This window comes from Marmota flaviventris, chromosome 8, assembly GCF_047511675.1.
Source record: "Marmota flaviventris isolate mMarFla1 chromosome 8, mMarFla1.hap1, whole genome shotgun sequence".
Taxonomy (NCBI): Eukaryota; Metazoa; Chordata; class Mammalia; order Rodentia; family Sciuridae; genus Marmota; species Marmota flaviventris.
The window spans coordinates 121,445,305-121,464,305 of record NC_092505.1 but is presented as its reverse complement, the minus strand read 5'-3'; the positions used below and the strand labels follow the sequence as shown (position 1 = coordinate 121,464,305).

The window sequence follows — 19,001 nt, the reverse complement described above, 5'->3', positions numbered from 1 at the left end:
AAAATATCTTTGCCAGGGCCTTGTATGATCTTGAGGTAAAATGTTAAAAGTTCTCTGTAAACCTCAGATCTCTTATCACCTTCTTCCACTCCAACTTTAACAGAAAGAAAAATGATGATTGGGTTTAGACATTATTTGCACAATCAATAACAGAACGCATAATGTTTAATACATAGGATTCCGATGAGATGAACAGGGAAATCAATGACCCAAGGAATTTGCCTCTCCACCAGCCCACTGGAAATAGTTCTGCCTCATGTCTGCAGACTTATGAAAATGATCTGTATTTAAATATTAAAAAGCAATACTTCTTTTTTAAAAAAAGTTTCCAATGCATCTTGTTAATTTCAAATGATCTACCTGTGGCCAAATAAGTAATATTTGCAGGATAAGGTAATACATGTAGAGTATCACTAACTCTTAAACAAAAATAAACTTGTTAATTATGATAATATACCCTGAAACAACTCTCCACTGCTAGTAAATAGTTTGCTTTTTACAGAAACCTGTTGAATTATAAAATCACTATTAAGCATTGTAGTCCAATAACAATAATAAAAAAACACTTCATCTTAAAGGCATTTCAAAGAAAGACTGGTTATTTTAAAGGTGGATGTAGATCATTTATTTTTTTAAATAAGCCTAAAGAAAACTTTTGACTTAAATTCAGGTTTCTAAAAGTCCCTTGCTGAAGTTATTATACATGCCAAGTTAATTGGGAGAAATGATTACTCCATTTATTTGCTCACTAAAAACCAAGGCACTTCTATTCCTCACCAGAGAAATGATGATAAGTAACTCACACTCAGGAGATACCCCTTTTAATGCCAAGTTAGAAGCTGGTGGGTGCTAATTCAAACATGTGTTGGATCTGAGAAGTTCTGGAATTGGCTGTGAAACCATCATTTTATTAAGAAATGATGTAATTTTCCTCCTCATCCACCATGAAGCAAGTTAACTTGTGGGTTAAAATGAATGAATGGGTTAAAAATTGGTGAAGAAAGAGGAAAAGACAAAGTAATGAATGGTTGCTCGTCAGAATGGAGAAGGGTAGAGATAGGAGAGAGAGCCTTGAAACACATTCATAATAATTTGAGGAAGGAAGTGAAGTGCAAGTTTGTATGTGAGGCAATATCGTTCCAGTTACTAAACATCATGAAGAAATGAGTGAAACTTCACAGGAATCTAGAACTCCACGCCAGGGCAACAAAGGGAATGAGATGTAAAAGCAGTCTTCAAATTGTACTCTTAGTTTTATTAGTCCACAAAATTTTACTTCCCAAATATTTTACATTAAGGAAACAATGACTCTACCAAAGATTTTTCCAAAATAGGTCAGTATCAGTAAAAAAAGGAAAGAAAGAGAGAAAGAAAGAAAGAAAAGATCATGTTCTGAAGGGTTTATTTACAAATGGAGGAGTTAGAAATCAGACGAAGAAGAAATAGAGTTTGGGGGTTTTAGTAAAATAATATGATAATTCCGAAACCTGCAACAGGAAGATCGCCTGGGAGAAAAAAAAAATAAAAAAGTAGAGTGTCACTTCATGTAAAATTGTTTTCAGACCTTTAATAACAATTTAGTAATAGAGTAAATGTACTTGGAGTTTGGCTAATGAAAAAGAAGGGAAATTAGAAGAATGTGGTATAGCTATTGTTATTGTTCAAACAAAGGAATGAGCCTTTATGTCAAATTTTGGATTGGATATGATCAAAGTTATACATTTCTATTTTAGCCATTTAGACAGATATGATAATGAAAAATTAAATTCTCATCAGAATTTTCAAAACAGGAAAACTTCAGTTCTGCAGAGTAGAGGGAGTAAGTGAGCTATTATGATTTCACCACTCATTCAAAATTTTGAAGTAGAGTACAGAAAGAGCTAAAAAATTGAATGTAGGAGATAAAATTAGTGCACAGGTTCATATAATGCCTACTGGAAAGTGATCAAGACCACACAAAAGTTCAGATAGAGCCGCTGTGCAGGAAAGAAAGTGATAGCAGGATGCGGCAGTACCTGGCCCTGCAGGAGGAAGACCACTCTTAACAGTCAGGCTGATGGGAAACGTGACTCAGTGTGACTGAGATAAGACTGCTTCCAATCTCAACCCTGAACACTTGGCTGAGGAATGTGAATTTTATTCTTAAGTCGTTTCTACTACCGACTGTAGTATGCACTTGTTTGCAGGTTGATGAGATGAAGCCACTGGTGTCTCTTTAAGTATGAAAATGACAAGCTCCAATTTTTGCTTTAGGCAGATTATTTTAAGTGGTATACGGGAGGAAGAAGAGGGATGGGAGACCTATTGTAAGAGTTCTAATCAAGAGAATGAAGTGACATTTACTGAGATAATCCTGCTAGATGTTTCACACACCTGTTTTCAATAAATATTGAATCCTAATAACAACCCTTCAAAGAAGAGACAGTGGAGCATTTTACTGTTAAAGAAACATGATTTGAAATGTTGAGGAATTAACCCAAATGTCACATGTGCAAAAAATGTAGAATTGGGCTTCATGTCTGAATCTAAAAGGCATTCCCTAAAAAGAAACTAAAATAAAATTGTAACATATTGATTACTCTTTGAATGAGGATGGTTTTAACAAGGGCAATGACAGTGAATAGGAAAGAGGGGTGAGAGAGAAGAGATTTCAGCTATGGTAAGGATGTGGCGATTGAAAACATTATGGGGACAAGGGACAAAAAAAAAAAAAGAGTCTCTAGCTCAAATAGTAGCATATGCCTATAAAAGCTGATTTGGAAAGGGGGCTAGGAAAACAAGGGTTTTTTGTTTTTGTTTTTTGGTATTGGATTGAATTTAAGGGCAAGTAACCACTGAGTCACATTCCCAGTCCTATTTTTATGTTTTATTTAGAAATAGGGTGCTGAGTTGCTTAGAGTCTTGCTAAATTGCTGAGGCTGGCTTTGAATTTGCAATCCTCCTGCCTCAGTTTCCTGAGCCGCTGGGATTACAGGTGTGCACCACTGCCCCCTCCCCCCGCCGGAAATAAGTTTTGAAGTTTGAAATGACAACAAAACATCCGTCAAAGAGCGGCTGTGTTCACTTTCTCTGAGCGGGAATAGGGATCACCCACAGCACAGGCAGGACCGGAAGTTTTGCCCCTCAGTGCCAGACACATCCCAAACTCAAGCCACTCAGGCGGTCCAGCCTTTCGCACAAGCAGTTTCTACCCCTTGTCACATGACTGCTTCCTCCTGCTTCTGTTCACCCTTCCCACCAAGAGTCCATTCCCAGGAAGGGTCTCCCTGTCTCCCCATCTTCTTCTTATCTCCCAATGCGTCTGCCCTTTTCTGTGTCTCCTGCCCGACTGACCTGCTGCAGGGCTGCCCCTCTTCACCTTGACCTTTTGTAGTCTCTAAGGCTATCACTCTGACCCGCAAAAAATATTTGTTGACGGTGACTGATGGATTCCTGTTGTTGCCCTGGTTAAGAACTACCCTGCCCTGTTAGGTCACAGTTTCTTCCTTCTTAGGGCAGTGCAGTTAACAATCTCAAGACCAGGAAATCATCTTCCTCACCACATACCAGGGTATTATTCATGCAGTTTACTCACTGTAGAGGGTTCCCTTGAGATAAAGCTAACAATTAGTTGAAGATTTACGAATTTCCTAGGGCCAATCTCTTTATGATTCCGAAAATAAACAAGGGGTAGTAAATGCTTCAGAATTTGTCTATGGGAGGGTCTCGGGTGTTCCACTCAATTGGAAATAGGGGTCTCTGATCCTTTTTGTAAACCGGCTTTTGCAGAGCAGCGTTCTTACCAAGGGTGAGGGTTTGTGTATGCGGTGCTTGACTCAGCGGGGGCAGCCTGTGGATATTGTTGGGGGAGTCTCGGCTACACCTCCTGCCTCCTTTTGCATGAAGTGGTTTGATGCCCACCCAACTGCCAAATTCTATTTTCTTTCAACCGCGAGTTACCCCGATTGGGAAGGGCCCGTATTTTCCCGAGCGTTAGGAGACGTGGAGGTCGGTTCGCAGGAGGGGTCCAATTCCCAGAGGACTTGGGGATCCACAGGAGTGCCACGGTTTTCTCCTCGCGGGGCTTTCAAGGCTGCTCAGAGCCACGACTAAGGTCCACGGACCCGCAGCGCCACAAGCCGGGAGGGACGCGTGTTCCCGCCCGCGCCGTCCGGGTCCGAGCGGGCGGGGCGAGGAGCGGGTGGACGGGTGGGGTGGGGCGGGGCCGCGCGGGGCGGGGCAACCAGGCCAAGGCCGGGGGCGGAGCCAGGCGCGCCGCTCGCCCGGGCCTAGGCCGCCGCTGGGCTCCGCCTAGCCGGGCTACGCAGGCGGCGGGGCTGCGGCACGGGCCGGGCGGCACCATGGCGGCGGCGGCGCCTGCTGCGGTGGCGGCTTCTTCCGAGGCGCCGGCGGCGACTGCGACGGCAGAGCCCGAGGCGGGAGACGAGGACAGCCGCGAGGTCCGAGTGCTGCAGAGCCTACGGGGCAAGATCTGTAAGCGGGGCCCGGGCTGAGGGGCTTCCCCGGCGGCAGCGGCCGCACGGCTGAGGGGGCAACGGGCGCGCTGGGTTGGCGTCGCCGAGCCGCGCTGGATGGTGGGCCGAGAGGGCCGGTGAGGCGCGGCGCGGTGCGCAGCGCCGGGAGGGCGGGCGCGGGCGAGGCTGGAGGGGGTGTGTTGGGGGAGGCGTCGCCTGGACGGGGCGGCGTGGGCTGCGGCCACCCCTCTGGGGAGGGAGTGGAGAGCGGGCAGCGCCGGCGGAGGCGGCCTGGGCGCGCGGGCGTGAGGGGCTCGGCGGCTGGGCGCGGCCGGGGGCGCGGGCCGGGGGCGTGAGGAGCTTCCGGCCGCCTTCCGACTCAGGCCTCCGGGCGGCCGCGGACACCGGGGCGAGGCGGGTGCGGAGCAGCAATTATGGGGAGGAGCGGCCGGAGGAGAGGCGGCGGCGTGGAAGGGGGGCTGGCCCGAGGGGAGGGGGCTGCCTGCCTCCCGAGCTCCCGAGCCCGTGAGAGCTTGAAAAAGGCGCCCTCAGCGGGAGGAAGCAGGCAGCCGGGGGACCCGGAGGGGGCCGCGCGGCGTGCTGCGAGGGAGCGCGGGAGGGGCTCGGCCGGACACCTGTACTCCGCCCCGCCTCGCTGCCGCGGGGACTTGAAGCGAGAGCCGGGTGACTGACAGGGACTTGGGGCAGGATGTAGTGGCTTCCTGTGAGCAGGTCTCAAAACACAGTCATCCAATCCGCACTTAACCCACTTAATTCCTTTCCTTTTCAAGCATTTGTCACTTCTGTGAGCGAGCCATACTAGTTGACTAAATACAGTTTTGCTCCGAGGCCCTGAGCATTACTATAAACACACCGATTCGATTTCAGTCATTTGGACATTGATGTTTTTAAAATGCCCTTTAGATTGCCATTTTCCTACAGTAGTTTATTTAGACAAAATACCTCTTTAAAAAAATCTATAGAGCTTATTTTACTTTGGTTGAAAATCAACAGTTTTCTTTATTCAGTATTCTCAGATTGTGCGAGTTATGAGGGGTCCTTTTTACCTTGTGTGAAGAAAATTGAATTGCATTAAAATTACTAACAGTGCTCTTGGGTAGGCTATAAAATTTTCTTGAGTAATGATGCTGTTAATTGATTTTGGAATCTCACTTTCTTTTCAGGCTGCTCCCTCTTTCAAGGATTTGAAGTTTTGTTTGTTTGCTTATTTATTTATTTGATACTAGGGATGGAATCCCGGAGTGCTTTATCCCTGGGCTGCATCCCCAGCCTTTTTTTTTTTTTTTTTTTTTTTTTTTTAATGTTTTACTAAGTTGCTCAGGGCCTTGCTAAATTGCTGAGGCTGGCCTCAAACTTGCAATCCTCCTGCATCAGCGTCCTGGGTTGCTGGGATTACAGGCATTCTCCATCATGCCGGCCTAAGGATTTGGGATTTTATTAAATCCCGAAGCAAACTACTAAATTCTCTCACATCGTAATTCCCTGTTATAGTCATAGAACCCTTAAGAGATTGCAGTTCTTAAAACCTAATAAAGATACTGGAGAAGTAGCTGTTTCCTGCATCTAAGTTTCCAACATTAAAGATATTTTTAAGGAATAAAGTCTTTTCAGAATTTAGGTTAAATCTTATATTTAATATATGCATATATCTAATTTAACTGGGAAACTAAATGGGCGGAGTTCCCTCCTTGATCTGGTTTTCCAGATTTTTTACCTCCTTATATTTTAGCGTTATTGATATTAGACACTGTCTGTTGGATACTTAATACTGATACTTAACTGCAGGTTGTTCATGGAACAACATATATGTGTGTCATAGAATTGAGTTGGGGTGTTTCCAGAAGGAATTAGCCTGTACTTTCACCTGCTCCGTGGTGAATACCATTGAAAACAGTTTGGTAAGAGGCATTACTGTAAGTAAAACTTGGGTCTACAAATTAAAAGGGCCTGTAAATAAAACAAACAAAAAATGTGTGTTTCTATAGTTTAGAGCGACGCTGGCATACAGACTTGGAAATTGGCCATACACTTACTGGGAGTGATACTGCTTGAACCATAGTCAAAGTATTACATCTGTCAGTCAACTTCTTGCTTTTTAAATTGCTCAGCATATAGCTCAAATCATGAAGTGACCATTTCATAGGATGTATGTGTTAATATATTGATATACAGAATTCTCACCTCACATTTCTTTTCTGTTCTTTTAACTGATGTAATCCAGAATTGGTTTAGCTTCAGAACCTTGTGAAGAGGTGCTGTTTTCTGTTTCCCTGAAATTGATGTGTAGTTTTGTAAGGCGGGGGAGCTGAAGGGTAGAAGAGTCTTAAGGTACTAAAGTTACAGAAGTGGGATGATGGTGGTTCTGACAATGAAGATGTTAAGCAGCCTGGGGAAGAGGGTACGTATATCTTCTTCTTCTTCACTATGCTGAGAAATCTTTAAAGAAATCCTAATTTTACGTACTGACCTGGAAATGTGCTGGTAAATCCTAAACTGCTGATTAGGAGTCTCTCATCTGAAGAGTTACAGATGCATAGGGCTGAAAGTGAGCTTGAAAAGAAGTTCTCTTATTCCTGGACTTGGGTGGGTCCCTTCAACTCCAAATCATTCCAGTAGAAAGGGATGATGGATTGATTTATACATCTTTAAAGTTCTAGATATAGATAATTATGCACAAACTTCTTTAGGGACTTTATTCTTATATTTATTAGTTTCCAATATATCTCACAAGGTGAAATATTAGATTGACAGATTGAAAAACCATTTTATTGCCAGTTTCAAATTATCATTTGATGTTAACGAATCTAGTGTCTTATAGACTGGTCCCAAATTTCCTGAAGTCATTTTAGTGCCCTAGGAAACCTGACAGTTCTGAATGCTCTGCTTCCTTAAATGTATTCATAGTCAAGCCTTATTGTTGGATATCCTAGGGCTGTCTTGTGAACCCTTGGTAAATAAAACTAGGGTTATATTCCAGATGCCTTCCTGTGGTTTTGAATTTTTGTGCAGTGAGTAGTAGCAGGTATGTTAGTATATCTGAAATACATTGCATGCCCTTCTCCCCAGAAAACCCTACACTCAGGTGAAAAAAGGATTTGGGCTTTCTCTGTTTCTCTCTGTTTTACTGCTATTTTGAGACTTTTTTTGGTTGCCACTTTTTGTTCAGTTTGTTCTTGTCCAATTAAATCAGGTTGTAAAAATGTTACTGAAGGGGCCCACACCGTATTGTACATGAGTTTATCTACTGAAGGGACACCATTTTCCTGAAAGCCAAATGTTAAGACCTGTGTGAATTTTTAGATGTGTGACCATTATATGTCCCAGAACTTATTTGATATCCCTCATGTTTTCAGGCCAAGAATGATTTAGGATTGTTTGACAAAGTAGGGAGAAACTGTGGGGTATGGTAAGTATTCTAACTTAAAGGCCTAGTGAAGTTAGTCACCTGGGTTTGAATCTCCACTTTATTTCCAACTTTTGTTAGCCTCTTTGTACCTTCATATTCTCATGTATAAAATAGGAATAGTAAAAATATCTCTCTCATAGGACTGCTAGGGAGGGATTAAATAAGCTTGTCCCACTCCCTGCATCCCCACCTACCAGGAGCTGGGTCAACTGTGGAGCATCTCTTAGAAAGGAGGAGAATAAAGAGATTAAGAACTCATCTTTATTTGATGTTCTTGTCTAACATGTACTGGTATTTCCTGGTGTACAGAATTGATTAAAACAGTCCTGTTTTCTGCTTTATGCATTGTTAATATTCATGTGATTTTAGACAACTCATTTACTTTTGAGCTTGTCTTCCTCATCTTTAAAATGGGAATAATGCTTCATCACCAACCATTTTGTATATATTGTTTCCTTTGCATGATTGTCTTTCCCTTTACCTTATTTTTTTAAATACTTATTTTTTTAATTGTAGTTGGATACAGTATCTTTAATTAATTTATTTATTTTTAAATTAGTTTTTTATTTATTTATTTTTTAGTTGTACACAATACCTTTATTTTGTTTATTTATTTTTATGTGGTGCTGCTAATCGAACCCAGGGCCTCGCCCCTGCTAGGCGAGTGCTCTACCACTGAGCTACAACCCCAGCCCTCCCTTTACTTTATAAGTTCTGTGTAAGAACTCTTACACATCCTTTAAAAGCCTGCTCTGTCATCTTTTCCTTAAAATTCTTTGAGGTACACCCATTCCCCATCTCTGGCCAGAGGGTGTTAGATGTTTCTGCTGCTGGGAGTCACAATTCCTTGTCTTATTATAGCACATTTCATATAAATCATTTGCATATTTCCCCTGTTATACTCTTAGCTCTTCCGAGGTAGAATTCATTCTCGTTCATTCATTCTCTCCCCAACCCCCATTTCTCTCTTTCTATCCTTCCTGTCTAACTAGAACAGAATAGGCCTTTAGTAAATGCCTTACCTCACAATGTTACCGTGAGGATAGTTTGCAGTACTGGATATGAAAATGTTTTGTATATTATATAGTTGAATAAACTAGAAGCTGTTTGTATTATTAAAAGAAAACTATGAATCTGTTAGGAGATTCATCTCTTTCAAAATCATGGTGCCTCCCTATGCATAGATTTGAATTGATGCCAAAGTTTCTTCATTAGGAAAAGGATTAAATTTTTCTAATTGTTCTGATGCCTTATTATTAGGGTACTTGAATGTTATTACCTGTTCATGAATATTATTACTAATTGGTCCTGGGGTCTGGAAGGAAACGTTTAGAATCATTCTTTACCCATTAGGTATTTTTATTTGGCCTGGCAGTTTTGAATTTTTTTGGTAATAAAGTACAAGTCAAAACATTTAATTGACTACCCAATAGTGTTGAGAAGAAGAGATTAAATGGGGTTTATTCATGCTCAGAATTCATATTATCAGATATTTGAAATGAGCAGATGAGTTATATAAGATGGAAGAAGAATCCATCTTTGACATGGACAGAAACAGAAAAGGGTTCTTTGTAAAGTTCATAGAACAGTCTGCTAATCATTTGCTCTGTGGAAGACAGGAGGTAAACCTCAATGAGTTCATAGAGTTTTTTTTCTTTTCTTTTTTTTTTAACTAAGAGCTCTTTGAATAGACTCTTTTATTTTTATTTTTTTATTAGAGCTTAATGGTTATACATAGTAGTTGGGTCTTTGAATAGACTATTAAGTGACTGAAACTAATGTGGCTAGAATAAACCATATCGTTTTATCCTTTAATCATAGACACTAATCCTATTTCCTTTTTAATGTGCTTTGTGAAATTATTAAACAACTTCAGATTATGTGTTTTATCTACTAAGAAGTTACATGCTCTTTTGGGAGCTGCTAACAAAGTTTTGTTATATAGTCATGTATTAATATTAAATTAAGAAACATTATAGATTTATTAAGACATTTTTGACATACGTCTTTGTCATTTTAGTCATCAAAAATCTCTAGCTAAAATGGTGTATCTTTGATTCAGTCAATGCTGTTAATAACAGAATGACTTTAGACAAATTCTTTAACCTCGAGGCACCCCAGCTTATAAAATGAGAGGTTTGAATGTATTTTTTAATATCCCTTCTCCCACTTTGGTTATTGCTTTGTAACATGAACCATTTAAAACAATATATAAGATGCTTCTATTTTAGTATTTAAATGTATTTAGTATACCTGTTTTGCATAAAATTCAGTTTTAAAATATTTAAGATTTATTAGATAGGATTGTTTGAATCCTAAAATATTTTTCTATGACCATTAATTAATTAACTTAACACTATATAATACACATTTGAGTGTCTGTTAGGGCATACCAACTTTTGGCTGAAAAATAGGTCTAACCTGTAATGGGATAAAAAGTGCCCTTAATAGCTTCTTCTAAAGTCCATATTAAGCAATAGTTGTTTTTATTCATTGTATTCCTAGAAAATTATGAAAATTGAGAGCTATTCTTTCCCTCATTTTACACATGAAGATTCTGATACTCAGGAATCTTAGTGTCCCACAGTTAATGTCCTGTTGGGCACTGGTCCACTACTTTCAAAGTTCTTCCTAGAATGCTACATGACATTAATGTTGCACATGTATTCCATTTGTTCTATGAAGATCACTCTACATGTCTAGTGGTGTGTACGGAGTGGTAATAGATTTCCATTATGCTTTCTACATACTCCCGTCTATTCCTTCTTAAGAACTTTGTGGTTAGGATTAGTGATGGAACTTGGTTGTGACTTAGGTAGAGACTGAACCTGGATATTTACTTATGTGTGTCATATTCTCAGCTTTTAGCAGTCTTGACTGTCCATCAGTGTCACTTGTTAACTTTAAAAAATTCTGATACCCAGGCTTTACTCTTGATTTACTGAATGATTTCTGGTGTCTCGCTGGATACCTAAAGGTTTAAAAAATTCCAGAGGGTGATATTTGAGCAGCTAGGATGGTTAACCTCTGTTCTTGCTAGACTAGCTATAAACTAAATGGTAGCAACAATTAGTAAACAGTAACTCTAAGTGCTCTTCCTTGGCTAGAGATCCTAAAAAATTAGCATCTGTACATAATTCCCTTCACTCAAACCACTGAGTCCTAACCAAAGGTAATCTGTAATTTAACAACTAGATACATCAGAAGAGTTGTTTTTTTTTAAATTTCGCTTTTTATTACAGAAGTAATTCATTTCTATTTTAGGAAATACATGAAAGAATATATGGACTTTCTAGACCTCAGGTTTCACATTTCTAAGAAACACACAAAGTAGAGGTTGGCTAGCCTTATTTATCTCTTTGGCATGTCTAGTATTTTAAAAAGTGGTTAACATCTAGAAACTAAGAGTGTTAACAATATAACAAATCCACATTCATGGTTTCTCTTTAATAAATAAGTTATGGTAATATGGTTCTGAGGAGAAACTGTAGAAAGGCACTTATCACTAAATGGTGATAATCTTGAGTTGGCTCTACCTCATTATACCTGTTCTCCGTAAACTCGAGTTTACAAATCCTTAATAAGTTAATCTTCTAGGTTTCCTCATAACTCTAAAATTCTGATAGGCCACACTTGAAATTAAAACAGGACAGGGTAACACTGATTTCTAATGCTTTTAGATATTGCTACCTATTGCCATTTAATCTGATAAATACTACAAGAACTACATATAGGGATTGGGGTAGTTCAGTGGCAGAGTGCTTGCCTAGCATGTGTAAGTCCCTGGGTTTTATCTCCTACACAGCCAAAATAAGAATTTTTTTCAAGATAAAATATTTTGGCTAGGCAGGCACAGTGGCACACATCTGTAATCCTAGCTACTGGGGAGGCTGAGGCAATAGGATCCATTTCAAAGCCAGCCTCGACAACTTACCATGTCTTAAAACATAAAAAGGGCTGGGGATATAATTCAGTGGTAGAATGTCCTTGGTTCAATCCCCAGAGTCACTCGTATGCACAAAAAAGTGTATATATGTATGACTACTTCAATACGTATCAATTATTAAGAAAAGTATGAAAATACTTTTTACTGAGTATCTATTGCTTATGTCACAGCCAACATTTAGCTGAATACAATGTGCCAGGCAGTATACCACATCATTTAATCTTTTCACAAATGCCCTATAAAATTAGTAAAACTACTATTCCCAATTTATAGACAAGGAAGCTGAGGCTCAGATTAAGTGATTACTAGAAAAGTGGCAGAAAACCATGCTTTTAATATGCTACATGATTCTTTATTTCTCAATCAATTTCTATATGCCTATTATAATAAATGTTTTGTACAGTATTCTTATACAAGATAAGATCTCTATTGTTCATCTATCTTTAATAGTTCTCAATGGAGAAAGTAAAGAGACTTGCCTTTATCATACATGGTCTTGCATCTAGTCTCATATTCAGAGTCCTCCTTCAGAGTATGTCACATTGCTACAGGTATATGGAGACCAAAAGAGGCTGAGTGAAAAAAGTTTTGTAGATATTTCCCTCCTTTGTCTTGAAAACAATTAAGTTATACATTTGTGATATTACTCAGGAAGATCACAAGAAATGGTACCAATAGGCATATGGTAACTCTCAGAATATCAACTAGTGGGCGGTTTTTCCAATGCACAAATTAACATGGTCAGATAACTGGGTTGTCAGGTTATTTTTCTCGTTCTTAGTAAATGAAATGTATCCCTAAAATATATAATCCATACAATTGGTAATCTTTAAAGAGCTAACCATAAAATTTCCTGTTAGAAATCTGGTTCTGCCTAAGAACGTGGCATTTTAGTAAAATAAGGTAGCATCACTGAGCAAGCACGTAAGTGGGCACAAGACTCGTGGAACCCAGCACAGTTACACTCACTAAGCAAAAAACTGCTCTCTCTGGCTAGAAAACTCAAACTATACCAAGTAATAGTTAGACAAGAGAAATAAGTTGTAGTGTTCTATTGTACAGGAAGGTGACGTACTGATACTGATAATGTATATTTTAAAAACTAGAAGAAAGGATTTTGGATTATTTCATCACAAAGAAAGATAAATGAGGCTAGACTGTATGAAAGGCCCTGGATCCCCAGTACTACAAAATAGAACAAAAATAAATAAATAAATGTTCAAGGAGATAGAGATACTTACTCTGATTTGAACATTACATAATGTATAGGTATATCAAAACATCACATGGTATCCCATAATTATGTGCAATTATGATATCAATTTTTAAAAAATAATTTTAAAACTCTGAACTACATATCATTCTTGACAAAGTATAAAGTCAAAATTAAGGCACAACTTCTACCACAACTCTTCAAAAATACCCTATTAAATAAACTGCAGCTCTCCAGTGTGATAGTCTATAGAACTTAATTAGTGACCAGTTGCTGTGTACAAGTCATATACATAATAACCAGCATACAATTATCTATATTGCTATCATATTAATCACCTATGACTGAAGCTTAGTCTAGAACAAGAAGTTAGGAAACTACTGTACATGAAAAGGCAAATTTCATAAGATTATTACCAGGAAGTGTCCATGGCTTATAGAGGTATGTACCAAGTGCAGACGGGATCTTCCTGTTTTCTGTGCCCACTTCTGGTGTCAGTTTTGAATGCTCTAAAGTCTTGATAGGCCCCTTCTCAAGGTGGCAAACCAAACTCTGAAGTGCTTATGGTGGAAATCTCTTCTGGGCTAGACCAATGGTTCCTTCAGTTACATGAAGCTTAACAAGGCTCAGAGGCAACCAAGAGAACCCATACGGAAAAAGAAAGGCCCAAAGATAGAGTTCAGGAGTACACAGACAATCCAGATATGGAATAGGGCTGTGATTTCTGGTAATGGCATCTAGGGAGACAAAATGGGACTTATTTTGATGTAGAGCTTTTCAAAAGAAAAATTGTAAAATTCGCTCCTAGACATGAAGATGTACCCATGTGTGTGTCAAGGCTGTGTGTGCACGTGAGTGTGTGTTGTGTGTTCTAGGAGGACTGCTCAAAAATACAGCAAAACCCCATATGAGCAGGGTAAGGGAAACAAAACAATGTTTTTGGTGAATCTCAAAAACAGTAATTTTTATTGCACTTAAACATTCCAACTTTATTGTTTTTTAGACTACAGTCAATGTAGGTGTAATCATCCACGTCTTGACAAAAGAAATGTACTCATCTCTTCCTTCCAATATATTATTAGGCCACTTGGCAGAAAAAGGGATATGGGCTTTGGTAATATAGAGAGCTTCTGAAAATCTGGCTTTGCTATATAACACTTCTGAGAGGGAAAAAAAAAAAAAAACCTCTCAGCTTCTCTAAAATATGAGTAACAATTTTCTTTATGAAAATGGATTAAATGAAACAATTTGCAAGTATCCTAGTAGCATCTGGAAACCAATAAATACTCAATAAACAGTAGTTCACTTCCTCATATCTACTGAAGAAAATTTTATATAAGTAAAACCATTCAAATTGAAAACTAAGATGCTCTGCACCACTCACACAAATGTTACATTTTAAAGAATCAAAATCATTTAGGACCTTTTTACCAAATTTTTCTGAAACAAAGTACTAACTTTTTTTTAAATTTTTTTTTTTTTTAGTTTTAGGTGGACACAATATCTTTTTTTTTTGTTTATACGTGGTGCTGAGGATCAAACCCAGTGCCTCACGCATGCTAGGCGAGTACTCTACCACTGAGGCACAACCCCAGCCCAAGTATTAACTTTTTAAAACATAAACAATTAATCAAACAGACAAAACAGATGGGAATTTTCACTTTGTCTTTTTTTTTTTTTTTTTAACGGTTTTAAGTAAAATAAAAAGTTACCCCAAAACAGAAAAGTTGACATTAGGTTACCCTTGTTTTTACAGATAGAATAGTCTTAAGAGAGACTAATAGCTTAAGACTAATACTGTATTAAATTCATTTATATTAGTAGTCATTTTGGGAACATAACTGGTATATAAATATACTCAGTGTAGAAAATTAAACCATTATAGGTAAGGTCAATTCCCTTTGTTCTAATCATCTGTTAAGGTTGATATTTCTGTTATTAGGACATTATAACCCAAGTCACTCAGGCTAATTAATGCCAAATTCTGTGAATTACCTCTACAGTATCTCTTCCATTTCTCCTACACTGCCATTAGCTTTTTGTTAACTTAGTTTAGGCTCTTACAAACCTTAGAATAATTTTCCTGAGGTGTAGTTCTGACCACAAGAAACTTTTTAGTGACTTTTGTTGCCTATTGAATAAAGTTAAAAGTCACTAGCTTGACATTTTAGGTTCCCTGTTCATCTCCAGCCTTCCTTTATAATCTTATCTCTTCTTATTCCCCTTTCATCTCCCTTTATGCCTTTGCCAGTTTGTGCTATTAAGGTGCTCCTCTTGTTCTCACCTCCAGAACTTGTTCACATTGTGTCTTACACCTGGAATGTTATCTTTTCACTCCTAATTTCTGTATTTTGAAAATATATGGAAGAGTTATTATGAAGATTAAGTGAAAAATGACATTTCTGTAATATGTACAGAAAACTTATTTTTTACTTTTGGAGCAGTTGACATAGATCAATTTTTACATCAAATGAAAAATTACATGCAAAAGGATTTATAGTTTGTGATGTGGTATTAGAAGCTCTGTTTTGTTTTTTTTGCCAAAGTTTTATATGCTCATATTCATACTTATTTTTTACTTTATTGCACATTATAAGCTAGGCATGGTGCTAAGGATTGGTCCCATTATTCAGTGAAGAGACACGCAAGTCTCATTTTTTCCTTCTCTTGCTATCTTATCATCTTTACTACCTTAGAAGTTAGCTTTGAGGCTTAGTGTTCAAATTTCTTTTCTTATTCATATTTATTCTTGTGATCTTATATAGTCCCATGGTTTTATAACTGTTGTATACTTACTGATGATCTCAGATTTTTATCTCCAGCCAAGATTCTTTGATCTGCACTTGACTTAATTTTTTAATTCCCTTCCCAATAGGAGTCTTCTACCTCTGGAAATGACATCTCTATTTTTTTTTAACAGTTCAGGCCAAAACTCTTAGAATGGTTCCTTGATCCCCTTCTTTCACAGTCTGCATGCAACAGTCCTGTTGGTTCTGTCTTCAGAATATGTGCTCAGATGACCTGTTCTCTATGCCAATGACTGCCTCCACATGCAGATTATCTCTTCTCCAGATTATCACAGTAGCCTCCTGTCTAGTCCATTGCTTCTACCCTTTTTCTTCTTTAGTGATTCTTCTAAAACAAAAGTTAAGTCATGCTATCTTAGGTTCATAATCCTCCCATAGCTTCCCATGTCATACACAAAAATCTTAAGACTTTCCAGTGGCCTGTTTGACTTGCCTCCTCCCCTAGCCCCGCCCTATTTGTGTCATTTCCTTCCTCTCCCTACTTTGTTTATTGCTTTATAGCCATGGTGGCCTCCTTAATGTCCTTTCAGCATGACATCTAGTCCTATCTTAGGGCCTTCAATTATTTTATTCCCTCTCCCTGTCCACCTTTTCCCCCAGTTATATGCATGGTTTATACCTCAATAACTTCCTTCAGGTACCCACTTAAATATCTTAATAGAAATACCTTCCATGATTCCCTATATATAATGACATTGCTTTCCCCTCTCTATCTTCTGGGCCCTCCTGCTTCTTAACTTTCATATTGTACTTTGTGTTCTTCCATGGCAATAAATATTTATTTCTTTCATGCTAATAAATATTACATACTTACTTCTGAGTTTTTGATGTTTGTTTCTCTTGTCTAGATTATATAACAGTTTTATGGGGCAGATATCTGTTTTTATCCAGTATTATATCTTCAGCGTTTAAAATGGTGCCTAGCATTTCTTGTAGAAATAGAGAAAGCAATCATGAAATTCATATGGAAAAATAAATGACCCAGAATAGCAAAAACAATGCTAAGCAGGAAGTGTGAATCAGGCGGTATAGCGATACCAGACTTCAAACTATACTACAGAGCAATAGTAACAAAAACAGCATGGTACTGGTACCAAAACAGGCGGGTGGACCAATGGTACAGAATAGAGGACACAGAAACCAATCCACAAAACTACAACTATCTTATATTTGATAAAGGGGCTAAAAGCATGCAATGGAGGAAGGATAGCATCTTCAACAAATGGTGCTGGGAAAACTGGAAATCCATATGCAACAAAATGAAACTGAATCCCTTTCTCTCGCCATGCACAAAAGTGAATTCAAAATGGATCAAGGAGCTTGATATCAAATCAGAGACACGCCGTCTGATAGAAGAAAAAGTTGGCTACGATCTACATTCGGTGGGGTCGGGCTCCAAATTCCTCAATAGGACACCCATAGCACAAAAGTTAATAACTAGAATCAACAAATGGGACTTACTCAAACTAAAAAGTTTTTTCTCAGCAAAAGAAACAATAAGAGAGGTAAATAGGGAGCCTACACCCTGGGAACAAATCTTTACTCCTCACACTTCAGATAGAGCCCTAATATCCAGAGTATACAAAGAACTCAAAAAATTAGACAATAAGAGAACAAACAACCCAATCAACAAATGGGCCAAGGACCTGAACAGACACTTCTCAGAGGAGGACATACAGTCAATCAACAAGTACATGAAAAAATGCTCACCATCTCTAGCTGTCAGAGAAATGCAAATCAAAACCACCCTAAGATACCATCTCACTCCAGTAAGATTGGCAGCCATTAGGAAGTCAAACAACAACAAGTTCTGGCGAGGATGTGGGGAAAAGGGTACACTTGTACATTGCTGGTGGGACTGCAGATTGGTGCAGCCAATTTGGAAAGCAGTATGGAGATTTCTTGGAAAGCTGGGAATGGAGCCGCCATTTGACCCAGCTATTCCCCTTCTCGGTCTATTCCCTAAAGACCTAAAAAGAGCATGCTACAGGGACACTGCTACATCGATGTTCATAGCAGCACAATTCACAATAGCAAGACTGTGGAACCAACCTAGATGCCCTTCAATGGACGAATGGATAAAAAAAAATGTGGCATTTATACACAATGGAGTATTACTCTGCATTAAAAAATGACAAAATCATAGAATTTGCAGGGAAATGGATGGCATTAGAGCAGATTATGCTAAGTGAAGCTAGCCAATCCCTAAAAAACAAATGCCAAATGTCTTCTTTGATATAAGGAGAGTAACTAAGATCAGAGTAGGGATGAAGCGCAGGAGAAGAAGATTAACATTTAACAGGGATGAGAGGTGGGAGGGAAAGGGAGAGAGAAGGGGAATTGCATGGAAATGGAAGGAGACCCTCAGGGTTATACAGTGGAGGGGGTAGAGAGAGAGGAGGGGAGGGGAGGGGAGAGGTGGGGAGGGGGGAGGGTGGAGGATGGGAAAGGCAGCGGAGCACAACAGACACTAGTATGGCAATATGTAAATCAATGGATGTGTAACTGATGTGATTCTGCAATCTGTGTATGGGGGGAAGGTGGGAGTTCATAACCCACTTGAATCAAAGTGTGGAATATGATATGTCAAGAAATTTGTAATGTTTTGAACAACCAACAATAAAAAATTAAAAAAAAAATGTTGGTGGAAAAAAAAATAAAATGGTGCCTAGCATATTATGGATACTTAATAAATATTTGTTGAATAAAGTGCAACAAATGTGATAAAATATGATCCGTATGGTAGAAGTACTTATAATGTTCAGTAGGAACATAGAGGAAAGAGTGATATAACTACCTAAGAGTTGAGAGAAGACTTTATAAAAGTTGCTCTTAAGCAGAGCTTTCTGGATGAAAAAGCAAATGAGGGAAGTCAGATATAGTGGTACACATTAGTAGTTCCAGCAACTTGGGAGCTTGAGGCAGGAGGCTCACTTGATTCCAGGAGTTTCGGCAACAAAGCAAAACCCCATCTTAAAAAACAAAAAAATCAGATGAGAGCATACTATAAAGAAAATAGCATCATATCTGAACAGAGGCATGAAGAAACACAATTATGTTTAAGGAATCAAAATTATAATATTACTAGAATATAACTTAGGGTAAAGATTAAACAGATGAAGCTAAACATGTAGTGGAGGACACTTGATCATAA

The 19,001-nt window shown here is 38.8% G+C and overlaps 1 protein-coding gene across 4 annotated transcripts in view; it reads left to right on the top strand.

Annotated features, from left to right (window-relative positions):
* Window positions 1–4,316: 4,316 nt before the first annotated feature.
* Window positions 4,317–19,001, top strand: part of Rasa2 (RAS p21 protein activator 2) — a 108,834-nt gene continuing 94,149 nt past the window's right edge. For all 4 annotated transcript variants that reach the window (XM_071615595.1, XM_071615594.1, XM_027933797.2 and 1 more), the window contains exon 1: window positions 4,317–4,473. In XM_071615595.1, coding sequence (XP_071471696.1) covers window positions 4,341–4,473 — 133 coding nt within the window. In that variant the 5' untranslated portion in view covers window positions 4,317–4,340. The remainder of the gene's footprint in view (window positions 4,474–19,001) is intronic.